General features: G+C 49.0%; 1 protein-coding gene across 7 annotated transcripts in view; it reads right to left on the minus strand.

Moving 5' to 3' along the window:
- Positions 1-25,307, minus strand: part of B3GNTL1 (UDP-GlcNAc:betaGal beta-1,3-N-acetylglucosaminyltransferase like 1) — a 120,474-nt gene that overhangs the window by 91,487 nt on the left and 3,680 nt on the right. For 6 of the 7 annotated variants that reach the window (XM_033181734.1, XM_033181735.1, XM_033181731.1 and 3 more), the window contains exon 4: positions 12,286-12,350. In XM_033181734.1, the coding sequence (XP_033037625.1) occupies positions 12,286-12,350 (65 nt within the window). Of the gene's footprint in view, positions 1-956; positions 1,860-3,139; positions 3,247-6,258; positions 6,355-6,562; positions 6,614-6,802; positions 6,823-12,285; positions 12,351-25,307 lie in introns of those variants that run through there. The other variant, XM_033181728.1, reaches the window with a different exon arrangement.

Consider the following 25,307-nt stretch of genomic DNA (forward strand, 5'->3'; position numbering starts at 1 on the left):
CAGCAGCAGCCTCTGCACGGGGTCCTGCAGGCTGGCGGGCCCTGCTTCTAAATTCAGCATCAACTCCCTGTGGGAGGTGGTGCTCCGTGGCTTTCTGAATAGTTTCCTGAACTGGATATCAAGTCTGCTCCAAGACCACACGGCAGTTCGGACGGAGTTCGCCAGACCACGCGAAAGACACGCATGGATGTGGCCAGCAGAGTCCTCTCACCCGCCTCCAGTCTCCAAATGAGGTGGGTTTCATGGGGGGCCCCAACTGTTGAGGGATAAATATCTGTGTCCTGTGTAGAGACCGGGCTCTCCATGTGGAGGGAAAAGCTGGGAACCGTGCAGGGCCCCAGCCCCACCAGGAAAAGAGGACTCTGGCCCAGAGGCGAACCCACGCGTGTTAACACGTCCCTGGGGCTGAGCCTGCGGAAGCTGCGGGGGCCTGTTGTGGGTCAGGCCTGGGTAAGGGGCCTGAGGTCCATGATGCCCTCGACACTTGGCCTGCCCTGGACCACGTTCTGCAGCTGGACGGGCGACACTGTGATGCTGTGGACGGTCCAGAACGCCGTAGCCGCAGCCAGGGGGCCAGGCCATGCCGCTCAGGGGTACAAAGCGCTCCAACCCCCCCCGGACACCTTGCTGGACACATCAGCCAGAACAGAGGGCAGCAAACGGCCACCACTGTCCAGGATCTCCAGAGCAGAGAGCAGCCAGCAGCCGCAAGACCACCGTCCCCGTTCCAGGAGCAAGATGTCCTCCAGGGTCATGGGGCCTAGTCAAAGGGCACGGAGGCCAGTCTGAAAGGTTTCTCGCTGGCCAAATTGTGACAGTAAGTGACAGTAACTACTGATAACTCAAATAAAACAGACACTGCGGAGTCCACACACCCATAGAAACCGTGAAGTCCACACACAGACACCGTGGAGCCCCCCCACTCCCCCCACACACACCACGGGGTCCACACACACACAGACACCGTGGAGCCTGCACACACACACCGACACCACGGAGTCCACACACACGTAAAGAAGTGCAGGTGCCCACTGCAAGCCTGATGAGGAGCAGGATGTGTGCTTGTCCTCGCCTTTCCACACAGCAGGTGCAACCTGCCCCAGGTGCTAGAGCCAAGCCCCCTCAGCAAAGAGGCAAATCAAAACCACACGCGCGAGGGAGGCAGCAAGAAGGCCGTGTCACCTCCAAGATGTGCCGGAGAGAGCTGCACGGCCTAACCTCACTGTGAGGAAACAGAGCACAGGTGTCAAGGTGTTCCACAAAGAAAGTGCCTCAGAACCTTCAAAATATCAAGAAGAGCAGCGTCAAGGTGGGGCTGAGGGTATTCCAGGTGGAGGAGATTACAGAGACAGGGCAACTAAACGCAGCGCGATTCTGAGCAGGGACTTCTGCCACGGCACCACTGGGACGGCCTGGCCCGGCACCAGGTGTGAGTTGTGTCCCAGTGAGCACATTCCTGTCGTGAGGGGAGGCCTGGGCTGCAGGAGAACGTACCCAGGATGACACGCATGAGGCTGGTGGCCTATGCCAATGGCTCAGGGAGAACAAAAAGTTCTTCGCAGTATCCTTGAAACTTTCCATGAGTTCTGGTGGTTTCAAGGGGTAAAGAGAAATGGGCAAAAAGATGCAAACACTTTTCACAGAAAAGGAAACCCACAAGGCCAAGAACAGAAGACGATGCTCACCGTAACCCATGACCAGCAAGTGCAAATCCAGGCGCGGTGAGGCCCCCTTGACTCCTGCCAGGAAAGTGAACCCCCTGGAATTCTGAGTGCTGGAGAGCCAGCAAGAGTGCCGGTGTCTGCAGGTCTCTCTCTTCCGTGCCCTTGGAGCTGGCAATTCCACTTCCAGGTACAAACCTAAGAGGAACACACGTGCACAGCCAGAGGTTTGTGCACGGGCGACGGCAGCACCATTCCTGAAAGCAAAAACCAGGCGGCAGCCCAAAAGCCCGTCCACAGGAGGACAGGTGGATGCACGCAGCAGGTTTGCTCAGCAGAGAAACCAAACGAACTGCAAACGACAGATACAGAGAGCGGGGCAGGGAGCCCAGAGACAAACCCACCCTCGACAGACACGCAGAGCGGGGCAGGGAGCCCGCGGACAAACCCACCCTCGACAGATACACAGAGCGGGGCAGGGAGCCCAGAGACAAACCCAACCTCACATGGCCAAGTGATTTTCAACAAAGGCTTCAGCACAATTCCATGGAGAAAAGAAAGGTCTTCAACAAATAATGCTGGGACTGAATAGCCACATGAAAAAAAACTAACCTTGACATTTACTGCACGCCACATACAAAAATTAACTAGAGACGGACAAGAGACGCCGACAGGAAAGTCAAAACTAGAAGCTACCAGAGAAATGCAACTTCTCCTTCGGGGTAAGCAAAGGTTTCTTAGGAAAAAATTTAACTAGAAAATAGTAAATAAGTTGGCCTTCACTGATATTAAAAACTTCTGCTCATAAAGACACCATTAAAACATGAAGAGGGGCCAGGCACGGTGGATCATGCCTGTAATCCCTGTGTTTTGAGAGGCTGAGACAGGAGGACTGCTTGAGCCTCAGAGGCTGAGGCTACAATGAGCCGAGATTGGGCCACTGCACTCCAGCCTGGGTGACAGAGTGAGACTCTCTCAAAAAAAAAAAAAAAAAAGCCACTTACAGGGAAAAAATATCCACAATCCATACACCTGACAGAGGACTTGTATCCCGATTATGTCACAAAACTCTTTAACTCATTACTAGTAAGATAAACAGGCCAGGTGTCGTGGCTCACGCCTGTAATCGTAGCATGTCGGGAGGCCAAGGCGGGTGGATCGCCTGAGCTCAGGAGTTTGAGACCAGCCTTGGCAACACGGGGAAACCCCATCTCTACTAAAATACAAAAAATCAGCTGGGTGTGGTGGTGGGCACCTGGAGTCCCAGCTACTTGGGAGGCTGAGGCAGAATTGCTTGAACCTGGGAGGCGGTGGCTGCAGTGAGCCAAGACTGTGTCACTGCACTCCAGCCTGGGTGACAGAGAAAGACTTCATCTCAAAAAAAAAAAAAGATAACTCAATTTTATGAAAGGTGAGATTAGGGCATTTCACGAAAGGAGATTTATGAATGGCCAATAAACCCACAAAAAGGTGCTCACCATCATCACCAGCCATCAGGAAAATGTCAGACCACAGTGAGACACAGCTCGGGGCCACGAGAATCATGAAAATGAAGGCCGTGGTGTCAACGCTGCAGAGCCCGCACCTGCTGACGGGAAGGCAGAACAGCACGAACGCCGGAAAACTTCCGCAGATTCCTTTAAGGTAAAAATACCTTTCCCTGTGGTGTGCCAATTCCACCCCTAGGTAGTTCCCAAGAGAAACGGAAAGGTACATCCACAGACAGACAGGAATGGTAACGGCGCCTTTCTTCCAGTAACCCGAGCAGGAGACTACAGCATCGAAACAATCATGGGTCTGTCACACGAGGATGAGGAAACAGTACGGAGCCAGCAATACGAAGGCTGGGACACACGATCATTCGGCCGAGTGGAAAGAGAAACGCAAGAGCACAGCCGTGTGGTTTCACGTACGTGTGAAATTCAAGGGCTGGCAACAGAAGCCCTGGGGCTCCAAGTCGGGCCAGTGGCTGCCGCGGGGACCGGAGCCGGGAGCGCGCAGGGTCCTTCCAAGGGACAGGTCTCTGCACTTGACTGGGGTGTTAGCTACACAGGCATGCGAGCTGTCAGACACCGCAGATTATCCATGTTGTGCACAAATTTCACACGGAAATCTTGTACTTTGCTGCACGTAAATTCTGCTGCAATTTTCAAAACCTGGATAAACTATAATGAGATGCAACTACATGGATGGACCTTAACAACAGTAAGGTTTAAAATTTCCAAAATACTACATACAGTGATACCCATTGTATAAAGTTAAAAAGGACTGAAGTTAAAAATTTTTTTTCAGATTTGTATAGATACCAAATACTTATTTTAAAAGGAGAACAAGGGGGGAGGAGCAGAGAATTTGGGCGGAAGGAGGCAGGGGATACGCGTGGTCACCTGCAAGACGTGAGAGGACTGAGCTGGCTCTTGTTTTAGGTGGCAGGTCCATGGGTGTTTGTAACACTATGAAAATAAAAAATGTAGGTGTGGAGTCCTAATGAGGGAAAAGAAGTCAGGCTCGGGGGAGCTGGGGAAGCAAAAAGAAAAAGATTGGCTGTACGTCTGTCTGCCTTTCCTCATAGTCCAGGACACATAGCATTTCTGCACAAATAACTCACCTAACTCACAATCTTCCTCTGCCCAACTTATCAGCAGACCCTCGGCTGAGAGAAAAATACAGCTTAGCTCCCTGCAACCTCAGTGTTACCAGCACTGCTCGTGGCCCTCTCCAGCACAAGCACAGCCTTTAAAACCCCGGCAAGGCTCTGTCTCCGGCCAGTCAGCTCCTCTCTGCTGATGTGCCCGTTGCTTTCTTGCAACCTATCTTCGTGTTTTCTCTTTTTTTTTTTTTTTTTTTGAGATGGAGTCTCGCTCTGTAGCCCAGGCTGGAGTGCAGTGGCCGGATCTCAGCTCACTGCAAGCTCCGCCTCCCAGGTTCACGCCATTCTCCTGCCTCAGCCTCCCAAGTAGCTGGGACTACAGGCGCCGCCACCTCGCCCGGCTAGTTTTTTTTTTTTTTGCATTTTTTAGTAGAGACGGGGTTTCACCATGTTAGCCAGGATGGTCTCGATCTCCTGATCTCGTGATCCGACCGTCTCAGCCTCCCAAAGTGCTGGGATTACAGGCTTGAGCCACCGCGCCTGGCCAATCATTTCTTTTTCTTTTTTTTTTTGAGACAGAGTCTCGCTCTGCCACCCAGGCTGGAGTGCAGTGGCCGGATCTCAGCTCACTGCAAGCTCCGCCTCCCAGGTTCATGCCATTCTCCTGCCTCAGTCTCCCGAGTAGCTGGGACTACAGGCGCCCGCCACCTCGCCCAGCTAGTTTTTTTGTATTTTTTTTTACTAGAGATGGGGTTTCACCGTATTAGCCAGGATGGTCTCGATCTCCTGACCTCGTGATCCGCCCGTCTCAGCCTCCCAAAGTCCTGGGATTACAGGCTTGAGCCACCGCGCCCCGTGCTTTCTCAAATAAAACTGCCTTTCTTGACCTACAGCTGTCTTGGTAAATTCCTTTACCACCTGCACCACTGGCCTCGGTTAGTCGCTACCCAGGAAGACAGGTACCGTTATAATCACAGAGACGAATAAAACGGGCCGTGCTTGAACAAATGATGAGAATGTGTCCTGAACCAAGGGACATGATTAATTTGATTCTGGGCTCCTGAGATCCTAAGATCTAAATTTAAAAAGAAGAAAAAGAGGCCGGACGCAGTGGCTCACGCCTGTAATCCCAGCACTTTGGGAGGCTGAGGCAGGCGATCACAAGGTCAAAAGATCGAGACCATCCTGGCCAACACGGTGAAACCCCATCTCTACTAAAAATACAAAAATTAGCCGGGCGAGGTGGTGGCGCCTGTAGTCCCAGCTCCTCAGGAGGCTGAGGCAGGAGAATGGCGTGAACCGAGGAGGCGGAGGTTGCCGTGAGCCGAGATCGCACCCCTGCACTCCAGCCTGGGCGACAGAGTGAGACTCCATCTCAAAAAAAAAAAGAAAAACAAAGAAGAAATCATAATGGAAATTAGGAAACATAACTGAATAATAACTAGAGCTTTATATTCAAATTTACGGACACCCCTACGTACTAACTTCTCCATAACAGGAAAACCAGTTGCTTAAATCTTACATTAGAAAACAAAAGCCTGGAGAGGAAGGGCCCAGCTCAAGGGTTAGGAACACAGCAGAAGAATGAGCGCAAATAAAGCAGATGCAAAACCACAGGTGGGAAAGTAAAGAAATAAAGGGACTTAGCGGGGAAGGAGGCCTACGGCAGCCGTAGGGGAGGAAAGGAGAACAGCCTCTGAGGCGGGATGGGCCTGGGGCGCCACAGGCCATGCTCAGAGCGCCTGGCGGCTGCGAGGGTTCTGGATGGTGCTGCTGCTTGGGGTCTGGGGCCCGGCTACCGCTGCATCCCTGTCCCCTCGGTTCAAGGACTGGCAGCGAGGATGAGAACGGCCAGGATTGTCTAACCCTCCCCACAGCCTCGGGGTTGCCACAACAACACTGCAGAGCTGGCTAAGTGGAGACAGAGCCTTTGGGCCGTCCCTGTCTGCAGCGCCCGCCCCGCCTCGGCCCTTCTCACCCCAGCCAGACGTGTCCCTCTCCTCTCACCTGAAGCCCCAGTTCAGAGGCCTCGGGGCAGTTCCAGGAAGGCCACGTGGCTTCCTGTGCATGTGGACAACCACGCGGCAGCTCCCCAGCGAGGACAGGAGTCGGGGGACATGGCAGTTCCCCAGCGAGGACGGGAGTCGGGGGACGCGGCAGTTCCCCAGCGAGGACGGGAGTCGGGGGACGCGGCAGCTCCCCAGCGAGGACGGGAGTCGGGGGACGCGGCAGTTCCCCAGCGAGGAAGGACGCGGCCGGTTCCCCAGCGAGGACGGAAGTCGGGGGACGCAGCCGGTTCCCCAACGAGGAAGGGAGTCGGGGGACGCGGCCGGTTCCCCAGCGAGGACGGGAGTCGGGGGACGCGGCAGCTCCCCAGCGAGGACGGGAGTCGGGGGACGCGGCAGTTCCCCAGCGAGGAAGGACGCGGCCGGTTCCCCAGCGAGGACGGAAGTCGGGGGACGCAGCCGGTTCCCCAACGAGGAAGGGAGTCGGGGGACGCGGCCGGTTCCCCAGCGAGGACGGGAGTTGGGGGACAGGAGGGGGCAGACAGAGGCTCTCCACCCTGAAACCCTGAACGGCGAAAGGAAAAGAAAACCTGGCCAGCTCAGAAGCAGGCAGCGCTCTAAGAACCGCTGGACCCCTGGGTGGAGCTGCTCTGCAGACCTTGTCATAGACATTTCATTTGAACATTTCTAAGAGGCCTGGAACCCAAATCATTGTAATGAATGAGATATTTAAAGTCTATTTTCTTTAAAAGCCAGGCTTCTTGTTTTCTTTTTTTTATTCTGCTGAAGTTTCCAAGAACACAAACAACCGAGACGAGAACACGCAGAGTGTGCCAGGAGGAAACACCAAAGAGAACACAGCAGCGTGTGCCAGGAGGAAACGCCGCGTCAGGCACTGATCGATCAGAGGCCGGCGGGGAAGGGCGTAAACTGAGCGACAGCTGCCTGAGCACCCACGGGTCCCTCGCAGGACAGCGCCACGTTTAGACAGGGCTCTGTGAGGACTCACCCCTGCCCCTTAGGAACCTGGCCATGGGACAATCACGGGGGAGGCCTTCCACAGCCTTTCCGGACACCTGAGCCCACCTAATAGGCTGGAGGACAAGCCGTCTAGGCGCTGTCACGTGACGAGAACGGTGTGCAGTGAGGCTCCACTCTTGACAGCAGTGGGTGTGGGGCGGGTCCCAGGGAGGATGGAGTCACTTCATGAGCAAAAGGTGAAGATCTGTTTAAACTGTCCTCAGTTGCCAACCCTAGAGGTCAGGAACCGTATCTGCCCTGCTCTAACGCCCTCTGCACATACTGGATCCAGAGTGAGTTTCAGGTGACGTTCATACTGGTCAGCCGGGCAAAACCCCGGCGTCCTTCCAGGATGTTCACCTCTTGTCCTCATCAACTCCACAGGGCAGCCAGCACCTGGGAAGCTGCCCACAGGCCCAGCCTCACAACATCTGCAGACCTGCTCCTAAGCCAGGCACGGGGGCCGGACGACGGGTCAGACCAGGCCCAGCCTCCGACCCAGACCGAGCTCGGGGGCCGGACAACGGGTCAGACCAGGCCCAGCCTCTGACCCAGACCGAGCTCAGGGGCCGGACGACGGGTCAGACCAGGCCCGGCCTCCAACCCAGACCGAGCTCAGGGGCCGGACGACGGGTCAGACCAGGCCCGGCCTCCGACCCAGACCGAGCTCGGGGTCCCAGCACGCGCTTGTTCCCAGGCCTCCCTCCTCCTGTGGGGGCTTCATGATGCTGATGCTTCAGTGCACCTTCAATACGAAACAAAGACACCGCTGTGGCAGGGAATCAAACCCCTGAATACAAGGAAACCCGTTTTTGATGATGTTCTCTCTAGACGCTGACAAATGAGACCACGGATCTGTAAAAATGTCTCTTTGGAACCAAGAGGACATGAGTTAGCCTGTCCTCAAATTTACACAGCTTAATCTCCCTGCCTCATAAATTCGTCTGTCTTTCTACTTTTTCTGCTTTTCTCAGGGTCCTTCCTCTTCTGTCGTGGTTTTGGTTTTTGGTTTCTGAACTATGAAGACCAAATCTAAACTCTGTGATAAAGTCTGAAGACCCAGGGCAGTATCTGTGTGTCCCACACTGAACCCCAAATAATGCAGAGGTTCTGTGCCCTGTTTGTTCCCTCCCAGACACCCCACCAGTCACCAGGAGGGCAAGCGTGCCACGGCCAGCTGGTCTTACGGATCCCAATGCAACTGGCTGCTGCCCACAGCTTATCAAAGGTTTTTGCTGTTGTTTTTGAGATGGAGTTGCACTCTGAGGCCCAGGGAGGGCAGGGGCACTATCTCAGCTCACTACAAGCTCCGCCTTCCAGTTCAAGCAATTCTCCTGCCTCAGCCTCCCGAGTAGCTGGGACTACAGGTGCATGTCACCGCGCCCGGCTAATTTTTGTCGTTTTAGCAGAGACAGAGTTTTGCCATGTTGGCCAGGCTGGTCTCGAACTCTCCTGACCTCAAGTGATCCGCCCACCTCGGCCTCCCAAAGTGCTGGGATTACAGGCGTGAGCCACCACACCGGCCCCAAAGCTTACCAAAGTTTTATCTTAGCACTATTCCACGATTTATTTAAACTAAACCCTGAGAACAATTCAGGTCCCTAGTGTTGGGAGCAAGGCTTCCCGGGTCAGACTTCTGCACCACGGTCTTTCTCGGACACCCCTGGCATCAGTGGGCTTCCGCTCCCAGCACACCCTCCCTGTTGCTCTCCCAGTCCCATGGTGGCTGAGACTGACAGAGCTGGACATTGATCCACTCTCATCTCTCCTGTCCTCTCTCCCGGACAGCTAAAAGGCATTTCGAGGGCCCGATTCCCCGCTTCTTCCTGTCTTTCACGCTGTTCCTGCTGCTGAGCTCACTGGTGAGATCCCAGCACTGCCCTGTCAGGCGACTCCTGGGCCTCGCTCTCCACTCTGTCCCGGCTCCCGGCTTCTGAGGGCCCACCGAGCTTCTCTCCTGGATCTCCCACACCTCCATGAACCTTTTCCTTCCCACCCTTCGGTGAACATAAGAAAGCTATGAAGGAGACTGAGGAGGGAAGGGGATGACTTCAGCATTTTCTCTTTTCTCCTAGGGCAAGATGGAAACGAAGTTGTCCCAGCTGGGACCTGTGTCCTGGGGAGATTTTAAGATGCTGCAAGGACAAGGAGGTTCTCATCTCCCGCCAGTCGCCAGCTGGAATCTTGCTGCTGCTGCTGTCGCTGGAGAAAACATACGATCGCCACAAAATACTTCAGGAAGAACAATTTTAAACCGAAAACGAAGATTACCACAAGCCTGTCACCCAAAGACAACAAAGCACCACTTTCCATGTGGTGGGCTGAGCTGTCCTTGGTGGACACTGTCTTAGCAAGGAAAACACTGGATGGACCATCTGAGCATAAAAACATGAGCCCAGGGAAGGGTCAGGAGAGAGGGCTGAAGGTTCTGCGTAAGAAAACGGGAGAGGCCGGGTGCGGTGGCTCAAGCCTGTAATCCCAGCACTTTGGGAGGCCGAGACGGGCGGATCACAAGGTCAGGAGATCGAGACCATCCTGGCTAACACAGTGAAACCCCATCTCTACTAAAAAAAATACAAAAAAAAACTAGCCAGGCAAGGTGGCGGGCGCCTGTAGTCCCAGCTACTCGGGAGGCTGAGGCAGGAGAATGGCGTAAACCCGGGAGGCGGAGCTGCGGAGCTTGCAGTGAGCTGAGATCCGGCCACTGCACTCCAGCCTGGGCGACAGAGCGAGACTCCGTCTCAAAAAAAAAAAAAAGAAAACGGGAGAAATCTGAGGCGTTTTGGTCTAAGAAGAAAAGAGACGAGAAGAAAGAGACCCAGGCACCAGGACGGGGCCGCAGCTGCGGGTGTCGCCTGGGGGTTCTGCCTTCCCGGGCCGGCCGGTGATTCTCAGTTCTACCCCGTCTGTGCGGGCACGCCTCTCCCTAACCTCCACATGTACCAAGACCTTGTGCAGAGGCTTCTGGTGATCAAGGAAAAGAGCTGGGTCGGGAGGAGAGGAACAGGCGGGTCCTGCGTGAATCCCTGCACAGGCAGGAGCCTGGGCCAGGGCGGCCTGGAGATGCCGAGCCGCAACCCAGGAACGCACAGAAGCCCAGGAACCCGGCCGCAGAGAAGGGACAAATACAGATAAATGTTCTTAAAGTTTATTTTAAAGTAATTTTTAAAATATCTATAGTCGAGTGTAGACTATACAAGCAACTACCTGTTATTCAGTCATTTGTCCTGCTGTTTTTGAAAAGTCTTTATAAACAGTGACCCCCATGGAGACCCGCCGGAAACTTCTCCACCATGACCCTCCTGTCCCACATTAACGTTTCTATTCTCCATCATAGTCAACGACCTGAAGCTTCTTTGTATCCAAATTGTTCTCAGAGAGGCCGAGAAGGAAAGCTGAGGAGTGAAGGACACTCTTCAGGCTCTTGATAGAAAATGCAAAGTTACACTGACAAGATGGCATCAATTTAGACTGTCCACAATACTAAGTTATCTACTTTTTTTTTTTTTTTTTTTGAGATGGAGTCTCGCTCTGTCCCCCAGGCTGGAGTGCAGTGGCGCGATCTCAGCTCACTGCAAGCTCCGCCTCCCGGGTTCACGCCATTCTCCTGCCTCAGTCCCCCAAGCAGCTGGGACTACAGACGCCTCCACCGCACCCGGCTAATTTTTTTTGTATTTTTTAGTAGAGACGGAGTTTCACCATGTTAGCCAGGATGGTCTCGATCTCCTGACCTCGTGATACGCCCGCCTCAGCCTCCCAAAGTGCTGGGATTACAGGCATGAGCCACCGCGCCCGGCCTAAGTTATCTACATTTTTTAAAGTGTTATTAATTCAGTTTTTAAAAGAATCTCACTAATCTGTGTCTGAATACAAATGACTTAAATTCATAGAAAGTTTATTAGTTGTTTGTACATCCACTTCTGAGAGTCTGCTCCTGTCCTCTGCCTACTTATCTATTTTTCTTGGTGTTTTGTTTGTTTGTTTGTCTGTTTGTTGACACGGAGTCTCGCTCTGTCTCTCAGGCTGGAGTGCAATGGCGCAATCTCGGCTCACCGCAACCTCCGCCTCCTGGGTTCAAGTGATTCTCCTGCCTCAGCCTCCCAAGTAGCTGGGATTACAGGTGCCCGCCACGCCTGGCTAATTTCATATTTTTAGTAGAGATGGGGTTTTGCCATGTTGGCCAGGCTGGTCTCAAACTCCTGACCTGAGGTGATCCATCCGCCTCGGCCTCCCAAAGTGCTGGGATGACAGGCGTGAGCCACTGCGCCTGGCCTTTTCTTAGTGTTTTCTTATCAACCTTTATTAATCAGTAAGGTTATTAATCTTTTAAGTACCATATTTTCCGATTTCATCCCAGTTTATCTTCATTTTGCTTACATCGCTGTCTGCTGTGCAATTTTACATTTTTATATCAATGTACATTTTTATATCAATTTTATATCAATGTACATTTTATATCAATGTACAATGTTAATCATGATTAACTCATTAAGTGCAATTAAATAGCAACAACCTATTGACCTTAATTTTTAAGGTTGTCTAATAACTTTGATATGGCTGGGCTGTGTCCTCACCCACATCTCACCTTGAATTGTCACTCCCACAATTCCCACGTGTCGTGGGAGGGCCCTGCTGGGAGGCCACTGAGTCACGGGGCTGGGCCTTTCTTTTCTAGTGATAGTGGGTGAGCCTCAGGGGAGCTGACGGACTTCAAAGGAGGAGTTTCCCTGCACAAGCTGCCTTTCTCACCTGCCGCCACGTCAGACACACACGACTGGGAGGCCGGCCCGGCCACAGGGAACGGCCAGTCGATTGGACTTCTTTTTCTTTATAAATTACCCAGTCTCGGCTGTGTCTTCATCAGCAGCATGAAAACGGACTAATACATTATTAGTCTAATAATCATTAGAAAACTGATTTTCAAGAACCACACTAAAATGTAAGATCATTTAATTATTCAACCAACATGTACACATGTACACATTACAAACGAAAGAAAGTTACTTACCGAATCCAAAAAGCAAAGGTAAGACCCTGAGCTCTGGGCAACTGCTTGATTTTTAGAGTATCCGACTGTGGAAAAAAGAAGAGCAAAACTCTTATAATTCAGTTTCCCACAGCAGTTCTCTTTCCTAGAGCTTAGTATATGGTATTCTTTTTTTTTTCAAGATGGAGTTTCCCTCTTGTTGCCCAGGCTGGAGTGCAGTGGTGCGATCTCAGTTCACCGCAACCTTTGCCTCCCGGGTTCAAGCGATTCTCCTGCCTCAGCCTCCCGAGTAGCTGGGATTACAGGCATGCAACACCACGCCCGGCTAATTTTGTATTTGGGGTTTCTCCATGTTGGTCAGGCTGGTCTCGAACTCCCAACCTCAGGTGATCCGCCCACCTCGGCCTTCCAAGTGCTGGGATTACAGGTGTGAGCCACCGCGCCGGCCAATATACGATATTCTCTAAGAAAGCTAGGAACATTTTGCACTGCCACCAAAAACGTGCGTCAGCTTTCAAAGGAATGAAAGGAAAGTCAGAGAGAGACAATATTCCGCCTCTGGTAGGTGGCATAATAAGAACAAGGATAAAACACAGAGTCCACCGGGCACTTCATTAAAGTCTGATATGCTCACTGAAGGGAAAACAAATGAGATGGACCTTTACCGAGTACAGCACTAAGCTAAGTCCTGCAAATATTTTTTTAAACAAAATTAAAATACCCCTGGAAGGAAGTCTGTAAAGTCTACTCTGATGAAAGTCAGGATCCAGTCACAAGGGGGAAGTTGGGGGCTGGCACACGTGTGTGTGATGGGCTGGAGGTCACTGGGCTGGACACTCGGCAGGTGGTTTGCGTGTGTGTGATGGGCTGGAGGTCACTGGGCTGGATGCTCAGCAGGCGGTTTGCACATGTGTGATGGGCTGGTGGAGGTCACTGAGCTGGATGCTTGGAGGGTGATTATCTTGACGTGCAGCTCTGTGATGAGCTGAATGTGCGGCCAGCATCCCCAACACCAGAGTGGGTGCACATCCCATGACCCAGCTCTGACTGTAACAGACACCCACAGCGTCAACCCAGCAGAGCTCAATCTTCACGGCCACCGAGAGCAGCGGTGTCATCAGAGCTCAAAACTGGGAACTACCCAAGCGCAGAACGGAAAAGCTGGCAACACACATGACAAGAAGGCACCCTCCACACCCTCCAGGGCTGCACACACAGTGTGGGCGCCTCTCCCAGGCTGCTGGGCAGAGAAGGGAGCGGCTGCCGGGTAGGGGCACTGGCCTGGAGCACAAGGGCCGCCAAAATTATTCTGTGCTGTGAGAAACTAGGAAAGCAGCTGCCCTTGGGGAAAGGGGGTGACCAGCGGGACCTGAGGGGGCTTCTGGGGGCTGTGATCGTCTGTTCCTCCTCGGGGTCCCGGTTACATGGTGTGTTCAGCTTGCGAACCTTCATCCAGCCGTACGATGACGATGTACGCTTTTCTGTGTGGATATTATATTTTAACAGGAGTTTCAAAAAGTCTTTGTCTTCAAAGATATCACAACTGAGCTGGAAAAAGAGCTGAACGAAGACCTATGGTTAAATGCCAAATGAACGGGTGAAAACAGGGCTAGGGAGGCTTAGAGGGTCCCTGTCAGGGAGCTGTGGCAAGAGCCTGAGGCTGTTAAGAACGTAAACCGGCAGAAGCAGGCAGCCCAGGGCAGACCACCATCCTGGGTGCCACTCTGTGGGCGGTGGGCAGTCTGGGCAGACAACATTATTTGGGGCAGCCTATGTTGGGAACGCAGGCACTGGGCAGCTTCGTGGGAACTGCCTGTTGGGCTAAGAAGGTTCAACGTCCCCTGCCGGCAGGGGTAGCCAAGGAAGGCATCTGAACCAAGAGTAACCGGCAGAAATGGACGTGTGGCAAGCTCAGCTTGGATGCGATGGCAGGTGGATCAGAGGCGGCATTTAGCCCAAAATGAGGGTGCTGAGGAGGCTCCAAGGGGCAGGATACCCACTTTCCCTGCAAACAAGGCTGGTAACACCGGGCAGCCAGGAAAGTCACACAAGCAAAGCAGATGTGCACAGAATTAAACAGTAAATCTCTCTGGTCCAAACCAAGATAAGCTGCAGAAAGTTGTGGGTCTGAGGGGACAGTGGCCAAGTGTGCATTTCAGCCACACCCATGTCCCTCTCCCATTTCCACTACACGGAGGGGCAGGCAGGGCTCCCGCCCCACGGGGGCTGCCCTGTTCCAGGAGGGGGGGCATTGGCAAACTCACGGCACCACTGGGACTGCGCGGCTGCACAGAAGTGAGACGCAGAGTCGCCCACCCTCTCTGCGTCCTCCAACCTGGAGCAGTGCCCCTCCACAGGGTGGGGGGGCTTTGGACCAGGTAGCAGTTTAATTTCTAGCATTAATCCCTAAAGTTTAGCCAGCTCAACCGAGTTAGCCAGGTGATCCCAGATGTCAAAAAGCCAGGGGCATAAACAGGTGCAGGCAGGAAATGCACCCGGGGTGGCGAGCACCTGCTCTGCCCTGAGACGGACGGTGGGCCGTGTCTCCAGAGCTGCTGCAGCCAAGCCTCCATCATTGCTGCAGAGCAAGGTGAGAGCCCGGAAGCTCCCCACGAGCAACACAGGCGGAGGGCACCTGTGGGAGCGAAGGGCCGGAAGGGGCCTCCCTCGAGGCCTTCCACAGGCACACCGCACTCACCAGGGCCTCCGCTCACAACGTGGCTTGTCAGTGTCAGGTTTCAGGAGAGAATGGTACCCGTGAACCTGGGTAACGAGGGAAGACTTATCTCACTAAGGAAGCTGGAAGTTTCTCACAATGAATCCTGTGTTTGGCAGAGACAAGGAATTTGCTTTAATATTATTGCCTTGAAGAAAGTCAAATGTTTGTGCGGGGCTCCTGTTTGGGGAGGCCGGTCCCTTTGTGAGGGGATCTGGTTGCCATGGTCTCGGCAGGAAAAACTCACATGGAGGCGAGATATTAACATTCCTTCCTCCTGGAGAGAAGAGGGTGGGATTGGGCTTCATTTTGGTTTCAGCGAGTGGCCACATTACTAGGAAATGCGGAGCCGAATCATAATAAATGAACCAACCCATTTCAAATACCCAGCACTTCTGAAAAGAGACACTTTGGATCTATGTTATCTAACGGTCAATGTAACTCTCCCTATTTAAGAAAAAATATTATTACAGGAAAATATGTCCCTATAACCAAACCAACCCCATTTTATTAAAGTGTAGAACACGGTCCTCACGAGGTCTCCTTACCCACCTTCAGACAGGCAGCAGGACGGCTCATTTCAGCCCTTCACCTTGGTCCTTCAGAACTTTACAACAGATTGCTTTTATTGTTGATAGAATTCATACAAATGGGATGTGACTCAAGTTAGAGCTAAGCTATAAAAAGTATTTAATGAAAAGCAAAATGTTTTGAATATGGACGAATGTTTTTAGACAAGGAGTGTCACAACAGTCACCAAAATACTTTAAATTTGTTTTCATCCAACTATAAAAGATGTAAAACACCCTCTAATATTCTTTAACTTAAAAGTACATTAGGCCAGGCACGGCGGCTCACGCCTGTAATCCCAGCACTTTGCGAGGCTGAGGCGAGCAGATCATGAGGTCAGGAGATCGAGACCATCCTGGCCAACACGGTGAAATCCCATCTCTACTAAAAATACAAAGAAAATTAGCCAGGCGTGGTGGCGGGCGCCTGTAGTCCCAGCTACTCGGGAGGCTGAGGCAGGAGAATGGCGTGAACCCAGGAGGTGGAGCTTGCAGTGAGCTGAGATCGCACCACTGTACTCCAGTCTGGGTGACAGAGCGAGACTCTCTCAAAAAAAAAAAAAAAAAAAAAATTAAAGGATGTTTATAGTAGTTTCAAAAACCAATTTGTCTAAACACATTTCAGAAGCAAGTTTAAACAGACATTCTACCAATTTATAAAGAGTTTTCTATTTCAAACCAACAAAAGATAATGAAAACAAGACACAACTTGGGAAAAACATCTTCCAAATACACAAGATGATGATGATGATGGACAGCTGCCAACACCTCCTGAGTGCCCGCCGCCCACCGCCCATCCCAGGGCGGAACAGGCACTCACCTCCCTGGGTGCATTTCCTCCCTGCGCCTGTTTATGCCTCTGGCTTTTTGACACCCTGCCGAGCGCCCGCCGCCCGCACCTGTTCTGGACACCCTGCCGAGCGCCCGCCGCCCGCACCTATTCTAGGTACCCTGCTGAACGCCCACCGCCCACACCTGCTCTAGGTACACTGCCGAGGGCCGGCTGCTCACACCTGTTCTGGACACCCTGCCAAGGGCCCGCCGCTGGCACCTGTTCTAGGTACCCTGCCGAGCGCCCACGGCCCGCACCTGTTCTAGACACCATGTGGATGAGCTCATTTCACACCTCACAGTGCTCCAAGACGGGTATTGACTACCACGGCCTGTTCACGAATAAGGAAACGGAGGCAGAGCGAGGCGGCCATGGAGCCGACTCCACCAGCCTGGCCCCGCTAGCCTGGCCCCACACCTGAGTCTACTTCCCTCCTGCCTCTTCTGAGCCAAACAAAGCGCTGCAGGAGAAGAGCTGGGGCTGCGAGCTGCTCCTGTTCACTGAGACACCCCGCGGGTGAGCCTGTGATTACGTGAATCTCACAGATCTGAACAGGACCCAACAGAGGACTTAACTCCACAGGCTCTCACATAGGGACATTCCAGAGGGACTCTAAACCCTCAGCCGCTTGCCCCTGAAACATGCAGTAGCTATGAGACTCCCTCAGGACCAAGTCCACTAGAAAGTGGGGCGAAGCCACCCATTCCTGAGCACATTCTAAAGCAGTGGCTCCTGATCCTGGATGCATCTCAGAATCTTCCGGAAAGCTTTTAAAAGCCCAATGCCCATGCTGCACCCCAGACCAATCACATGAGAATATCTTAGGGTGAGACTCAGGCCTTGGTTTCATAAAACTCACTGATGATTCTAACATGCAGCAAAGTGGACGACCATCATTTTAGAGAAGCTGTGACTCCTCAAATCCGTAGGAACCTGTCCACCAACTAAAAATGCATCATCTGCCAACCTCGACTTTTTCAGCCCCACGCAATAGAGGCAGGCATAATTTTTTCAAGTCTTATACGGAAACTTTAAAGTCAAACTAAAAGCACCCTGACCTATCACAACCAAAGCTGAGAACACAAGCTAATCATTCAACATAGAAACAGAGGGTGAATGAAGAAACCTAGACACATCTTGACCCAGCATCATGAAATTTCAAAATTCAAAACCCCAAAAGAAAAATCTTAAATACTTTGAGAAACAATACCTTTAAAATAACAAGAGTCAGACTGGCATATGATTTCTTATCAGAAACACAGACACTAGCATATAATGAGGCAATCCCTTTAAAATTCTAAGAAAAATTATTTTGTACCTAGAATTCTATACCCAGCCAAACTGTCAATTGAGCATAAAAATATTCTTGAGCAAGAGAAATAAGCAGAAAAAAAAAGATTGAAAAAATAATGGCTGAAAAATTCTCAAATTACTAAAATTTTACTGGAGGAGCCCAAGGGTATATGTAAATATGCAGAAGAAAAAAATAGCAAACATAGAGATAGATGGATAAGTCTGAATCTGAAAATGGAGAGAAAGAAGAATGAAGACAGTGAAGAGCATCTCAGAGGAAGCTGGAATACTACTAACTGTACCAACATATACACAATGCAAGTACCACAAGGAGAGGCAAGAGAAATAAGCAGAAAAAAAGTTTAAAAAAATAATGGCTGGAAAATTCTCAAATTATTGAAAAACATTCATCCACACATCCAGGAAGCTCAACAAACTCCATGTAGGATAAACACAGAAGATTCGCAGCTAAACACATCATTGCAAAAATGCTGAAAGCCAAAGATGAGGACAAAATATTGTGACAAGACAAAATCACTTGTCACTTACAAGAGACCCTCAATAAGATCAATGGCTTACTTCTCACCGGAAACAATGAAGGCCACAGGCAATGGGATAGCACACACCCACTGGAAAACATCATAAGTCAAAAACGTGTGGGGGCCTGGGGGCTGTGACTCACTGCCACTGCCCGGCATCATGACAGAACCAGTTTCTACTGAATTTGTATTTGCCTCTGAACCACCATAAAGCTGAAAAATGGTAAGTTAAACTATCGTAAGTTGGGGACCATCTGTATTCACAGTGCTCAAAGAAAAACACTGTCAATTACGAATCCTATACCCAGCAAAGCCATCTTTCAAAAACGAAGAAGCAATTAAGACATTCTAAGATAAACAAAAACTGAGGGAGTTCACTGCAGGGCTGAAATGAAAGGACACTAAACAGGAACTCACAGACAAAGAAGAAATGAAGAACGGTGATAAAATTTACTACACAGGTAAATATAAAAGATAGTATTATTTTGGTTTGTAGTTTTTCCTACATGCTTTTAAAACAAATACAGAAAACAAGCCGGGTGCTGTGGCTCATGCCTATAATCCCAGCATCTTGGGAGGCCGAGGCGGGTGGATCACTTGAGTCCAGGAATTCGAGACCAGCCTGGGCAACAGGGCAAAACCTCATCTCTACCAAAAATACGAAACTTACCCAGGCGTGCTGGCATGCACCTGTAGTCCCAGCTACTTGGAGGTTGAGGCATAAGAATCACTTGAACCCACTGGGTGGAGGTTGTGGTGAGCCAAAATCATGCCATTGTGCTCCAGCCTGGGTGACAGGGTGAGCCCCTGCACCCTACTGCCGCACACACACCAGAAAACAATTATAAATCTACATTCATGAAAATAACTTATGAATTTGTTAATGTTACACAATTGAAGCTAAGTATTAATTCAAACTACATTGTTATAAATTTAAGATGTTCATTGTAATCCTCACAGTAACCACTAAGAAGATCATTTAAAAATATACAGAAAAGGAAATGAGAAGGGAATCAAAACGATACATTAGAAATAAGCAATTAAACAGAAAAGAAGGCAGTAATACAGGATTGAGGAATAAAAAAGACGTAAGACATATAGCAAGCAAACAGCAAAATGGCAAAAGTCCTTCCTTGTCAATAATCACTTTAAATGTAAATGGAGTAAATTCTCCAATTAAAAGGCAAAGACTGACAGAATGGATCTTAAAAATTATGATCTATCTAAATGCCGTCTATATGAGGAATTCACTTTAGATCCAAAGGCACAAATAGGTTGAAAGTGAAACAAGGGAAAGAGATATTCCATGCAACTAGTAATCAAAGCGTGCTGGCGTGGCTGTACTGATATCAGACAAAATAGACTTCAAGTCAAAAATTATTATAAAAGACAAAGAAAGACTATATATTGATAAAAGGGTCAATTGATCAAGAAGATGATGTAACAAGTATAAAACTGCACACATCTGATAAAAGTGTCACAAAATTAAGTAAGGCAAAGATTGAACTGGAGGGAGAAATAGTTCTACTGCAACAGTCGGAGATTCAACATTCTACTTTCAATAATGGATAGAACATCTAGACAGAAGATAATAAAGAAACAGAGAACATGAACAATACTATAAACTAACTAGACTTAAAAGAAATACACAGAATACTCCACTTGACAGCAGCAGAACACACATTCTTAGGTGCACAGGGTGCATTATCCAGGACAGATGACACGTCAGGTCATAAAATGTACCTTAAACATTTTTTTAAAGATTGAAATTATATGAAGCATCTTCTCTGACCACAGTGAAATGAAACTAGGAATAAATAACAGAAGTAAAACTGAAAAATTCATAAATAAAGCTAAACAATATACTCTTCAGCAACCAATATATCAAAGAAGAAATCATAAGGCTAATTAGAATATACTCAGAGACAAATGAAAACAAAAACACAACAAACCAAAACTTTCAGGATGTAGAAAAATCAGTGCATAGAAAGGATTTACAGCTATAAATGCCTACATAAAAGAGGTCTAAAATCGAGAACCTAAAAGTACACCTTAAGAGGCCAGAAAAAGATGGCCGGGCGCGGTGGCTCAAGCCTGTAATCCCAGCACTTTGGGAGGCCGAGACGGGCGGATCATGAGGTCAGGAGGTCGAGACCATCCTGGCTAACACGGTGAAACTCCGTCTCTACTAAAAAAAATACAAAAAAATTAGCCGGGCGAGATGGCGGGCACCTGTAGTCCCAGCTACTAGGGAGGCTGAGGCGAGAGAATGGCGTAAACCCGGGATGCGGAGCTTGCAGTGAGCTGAGATCCGGCCACTGTACTCCAGCCTGGGCGACAGAGCAAGACTCCGTCTCAAAAAAAAAAAAAAAAAAAGAAGCCAGAAAAAGAAAAATAAACTAAACACACAACTAGCAGAAGGAAGGAAATAGTGAAGATTAGAGTGAAAATAAATAAACAATAACAAAGCAATAGCAAATCAACAGAAAAAGTTGATTCTTTGAAGACGGTCAACAAAATTGACAAACCCAACTTGACTAAGAAGAAAAGAAAGACAATTCAAAATGCTGAGATAAAAAGTGAAAGTGGTACATCACTCCCAAACTGAACAGAAGCTAAAAGGATTATGACAGTATGAAGAACTGTATGCCAAAAAATTAGATAACCTAGATGAAATGGACAAATTCCTAGAAGCAAACAAACTACCAAAATTGACTCAAGAAGAAATAAAAAAAAATCTGAACACATCTATAACAAATAAAGAGATTGACTCAGTAATTAAAAAAAAAAAACAAAAAAACCTCCCAACAAAAAAGTCCAGAGTCAGGTGACTTCACTGATGAATTCTACCAAATGTAGAGAATCACTAACACCAATCCTTCCCAAACTCTTCCAAAAAAACAAGAGGAAGAAACACTTATTCTATGAGGCCAGTATTACTCTGATATCGAAGTCACACAAAGATAACATTTGAGTAGGAACCTATAGGCCAATATTCCCTACGAATATATATGCAAAAGTCTTGAACAACATACGAGCAAACTGAATCCAGCAGTGTACTAGAAAGATTATACACCATGAACAAGAGGGATTTATTCCAATAATGCAAGGACGGTTCAACACAGGATATCAATCAACATAATATACCATCTTCACAGAATAAAGGGAAAAAACTACATGATCATCTCAAATGGGTGTAGAAAAGGCATTTGACAAAATCTGACACCCTTTCATGATTTAAAAATTCAACAGGCCAGGTGCGGTGGCTCAAGCCTGTAATCCCAGCACTTTGGGAGGCCGAGACGGGCGGATCACGAGGTCAGGAGATCGAGACCATCCTGGCTAACACGGTGAAACCCCGTCTCTACTAAAAATACAAAAAACTAGCCGAGCGAGGTGGTGGGTGCCTGTAGTCCCAGCTACTTGGAAGGCTGAGGCAGGAGAATGGCGTAAACCCGGGAGGCGGAGCTTGCAGTGAGCTGAGATCCGGCACTGCACTCCAGCCCGGGCGACAGAGCAAGACTCCGTCTCAAAAAAAAAAAAAAAAAAAAAAAATTCAACAAACTAGAATTAAAAGGGAACCTCCTTAGCATAACAGATGGTATTTATAAAAACCTACAGCTAATATCATACTCAGTGGTGGAAGACTGGAAGCTTTTCCCCTAAAACTGCTTAGGAGAACCTAAGCAAGGATGCCCACTTTCACCACTTCTATTCAGCACTGTCCTGGAAGCACTAGCCAGAGCAATTAAGAAAGAAAAAGGCCAAGAGCTTGAGACCAGCCTGGCCAACATGGCGAAACCCCATCTCTACTAGAAATACAAAATATTAGCTGGTTGTGGTGGCGCACACCTGTAGTCCCCGCTACTCAGGAGGCTGAGGCATGAGAATTGCTTGAACCCAGGAGGCGGAGGTTGCACTGAGCTGAGACTGTGCCACTGCAGTCCAACCTGGACGACAGAGCAAGACTCTGTCTCAAAAAAAAAAAGAAAAGAAAAAAAAAGAAGGAAGGAAGGAAAGAAAAAGAAAGAATCTAAATTGTAAAAGAAGAAGTAAAATTATCTCTAGTCATAGATAACGTGATTTTAAATACAGGAAATCATAAAAACCCACAAAGAACAAACTATTAGAGTTAATAAAAATTGCAGGATATAAGGTCAACACTAAGAAAAATCAGTTGTTTATCCACTATAAATAAGCAACCTCAAAGGAAATGAAGAAAACAATTCACAAAACTTATCACAAAGCTAAAGTAATCAAAACAATGAGACACTGGTGTAAGGACAGACATACGGACCGACGAGACACTGGTGTAAGGACAGACATACGGACCGACGAGACACTGGTGTAAGGACAGACATACGGACCGACGAGACACTGGTGTAAGGACAGACATACGGACCGACGAGACACTGGTGTAAGGACAGACATACGGACCGACGAGACACTGGTGTAAGGACAGACATACGGACCGACGAGACACTCGTGTAAGGACAGACATACGGACCGACGAGACAGTCGTGTAAGGACAGACATACGGACCAACAAGACAGAATTTGGAGTCTAGGAATAGATCCATACATTTATGGTTAATGGATTTTTGACCAAGACAATTCAATGGAGAAAGAATAGTCTTTTAAATGGTGTTGGAAAAACTGAGTATCTACATACAAAAGAATGAAGCTGGACCTTTGCCTCAAACCATATATAAAAATTAAGTCAAAATGGATCAAAGGCCTAAATATAAGAGCTTCAAGTATAACTCTGAAGAAAACATATGGATAAAATCTTCATGACCTTGATTTAGCTGTGGCTTCTTAGAAATGACACCAAAAGCCACAAAAGAAATAATAGACAAATGAGATTTTTGTCTTCATCAAAATCATAAGTCTTTTGTGCATCAAAGGACATTCTTGAGAGGGTGAAAAGATAACCCAAAGAATGGGGAAAAATTGCAAATTATATATAATAAAGCTCCAGTATCCAAAACATATAAGGAGCTCTTACAATTCAACAATGAAAACACATATAGCTCAATTTTTAAAATGGCCAAAATACATAAATAAACATTTCTTCAAGGAAGATATACATACATACATTTATTTATTTATTATTTTTTGAGATGGAGTTTTGCTCTTGTGGCCAGGCTGGAGTCCAATGGCACAATCTCAGCTCACAGCAACCTCTGCATCCTGGGTTCAAGCAATTTTCCTGCCTCAACCTCCCAAGTAGCTGGGATTACAGGCAGGGGCCATTATGCCAAGCTAATTTTTGTATTTTTAGTAGAGACGGGGTTTCACCATATTGGGCAACCTGGTCTCGAACTCCTGACCTCTGGTGATCCACCCAACTTGGCCTCCGAAAGTGCTGGGATAACAGGCATGACCCACCAAACCCGGCCCATTTATTTTTTATTATTTATTTTGAGATGGAGTCTCACTCTGTCACCCAGGCTGGAGTGCAATGGCGCTATCTCGGCTCACTGCAACCTCCGCCTCCCGGGTTCAAGCAATTCTCTTGCCTCAGCCTCCTGAGTAGCTGGGATTACAGGTGCCCACCATCACGCCTGACTAATTTTTGTATTTTTAGTAGAGACGGTGTTTCACCGTGTTGGCCAGGCTGGTCTCAAACTCCTGCCCTCAGGTGATCTGCCCGTCTCAGTCTCCCAAAGTGCCGGGATTACAGGCGTGAGTCACCACACACCTGGCCCAAGAAAGATATACAAATGGCCCACAAGCACATGAAAAGAGGTACAACATCTTTAGTCAACAAGGAAATTCAAATTGAAACCACAATGAGCTGCCACTTCACACCCACCAGCATGGCTGTAATTAAAAAAACAGAAAATAACAAGTGTTGATGAGGATATGTAGAAATCGGAACGTTCATACATTGCTGGTAGGAATGTAAAATGCATCCACTGTGGAAAAGTCTGGCAGCTCTTCAGTATGTTAAACACAGAATTACAATATGAGCCAGAAATTCTACACCAAGGAATATACCCAAAGGATTTGAAAACCAGGGTTCAAACAACAACCGTACACAAAGGTTCATACTGTCACCATCCGCAGCAGCAAAGAGGAGAACAACCCAAACGTCTGTTGCCTGAAATATGGACACACAAAACCTGGTACACACGTACGACTGAGTGTTATCCTCTCGTAACGAGGAACGGAGCCCTGATACACGCCACAGCACAGAGGAACGTTAAAACATTACACAAAACCTGGTACACACGCATGACTGAGTGTTATCCTCCCGTAACGAGGAGCGGAACCCTGATACACGCCACAGCACAGAGGAATGTTAAAACATTACGCTAGCGCCAGGCGCGGTGGCTCACGCCTGTAATCTCAGCACTTTGGGAGGCCGAGGCAGGTGGATCACGAGGTCAGGAGATCGAGACCATCCTGGCTAACACGGTGAAACCCCGTCTCTACTAAAAATACAAAAAATTAGCCAGGCGAGGTGGTGGGCGCCTGTAGTCCCACCTACTCGGGAGGCTGAGGCAGGAGAATGGCATGAACCCGGGAGGCAGAGCTTGCAGTGAGCTGAGATCACGCCACTGCACATCCAGCCTGGGCAACAGAGCGAGACTCTGTCTCCAAAAAAAAAATTTTTTTTTGCTAAATGAAGCCAGTTACAAAAGAGCACGTGTAACCTTACTCCATTCATATGAAATGTCCAGAATAGGCAAATCTACAGAGACAGAAAGCAGATGAGTGGTCGCTGGGGACAGAAGAACTGGTGTGCCACTGCAGAACACCACAGACTGGGTGGCAGAAGGGGTTTTTCACAGTTCTGGAGGCTGGGAAATCCAAGAGTAATGCTCCAGCAGAGTCAGTGTCTGGTGAGGGCCACTTCCTGGCTCACACAGGTGCCTTCTCCCTGTGTTCTGACAGAGCAAGAGGGGTGAGGGAGCTCTGTGGGGCCTCTTTTATAAGGGCCCTAATCTCATTCATGAGGCCCCACCCTCATGTCCTAATCACCTCCCAAAGTTCCCACCTAACATCATTCTAATATTGTCACCCCAGGGGTTTCAAACACGAATTTGCGGGGAGGTGGACACAGAGATTCAGATCATAGTAGTAACC

The sequence above is a fragment of the Trachypithecus francoisi genome, unplaced genomic scaffold, assembly GCF_009764315.1.
Source record: "Trachypithecus francoisi isolate TF-2019V2 unplaced genomic scaffold, Tfra_2.0 Lachesis_group20, whole genome shotgun sequence".
Lineage (NCBI taxonomy): Eukaryota > Metazoa > Chordata > Mammalia > Primates > Cercopithecidae > Trachypithecus > Trachypithecus francoisi.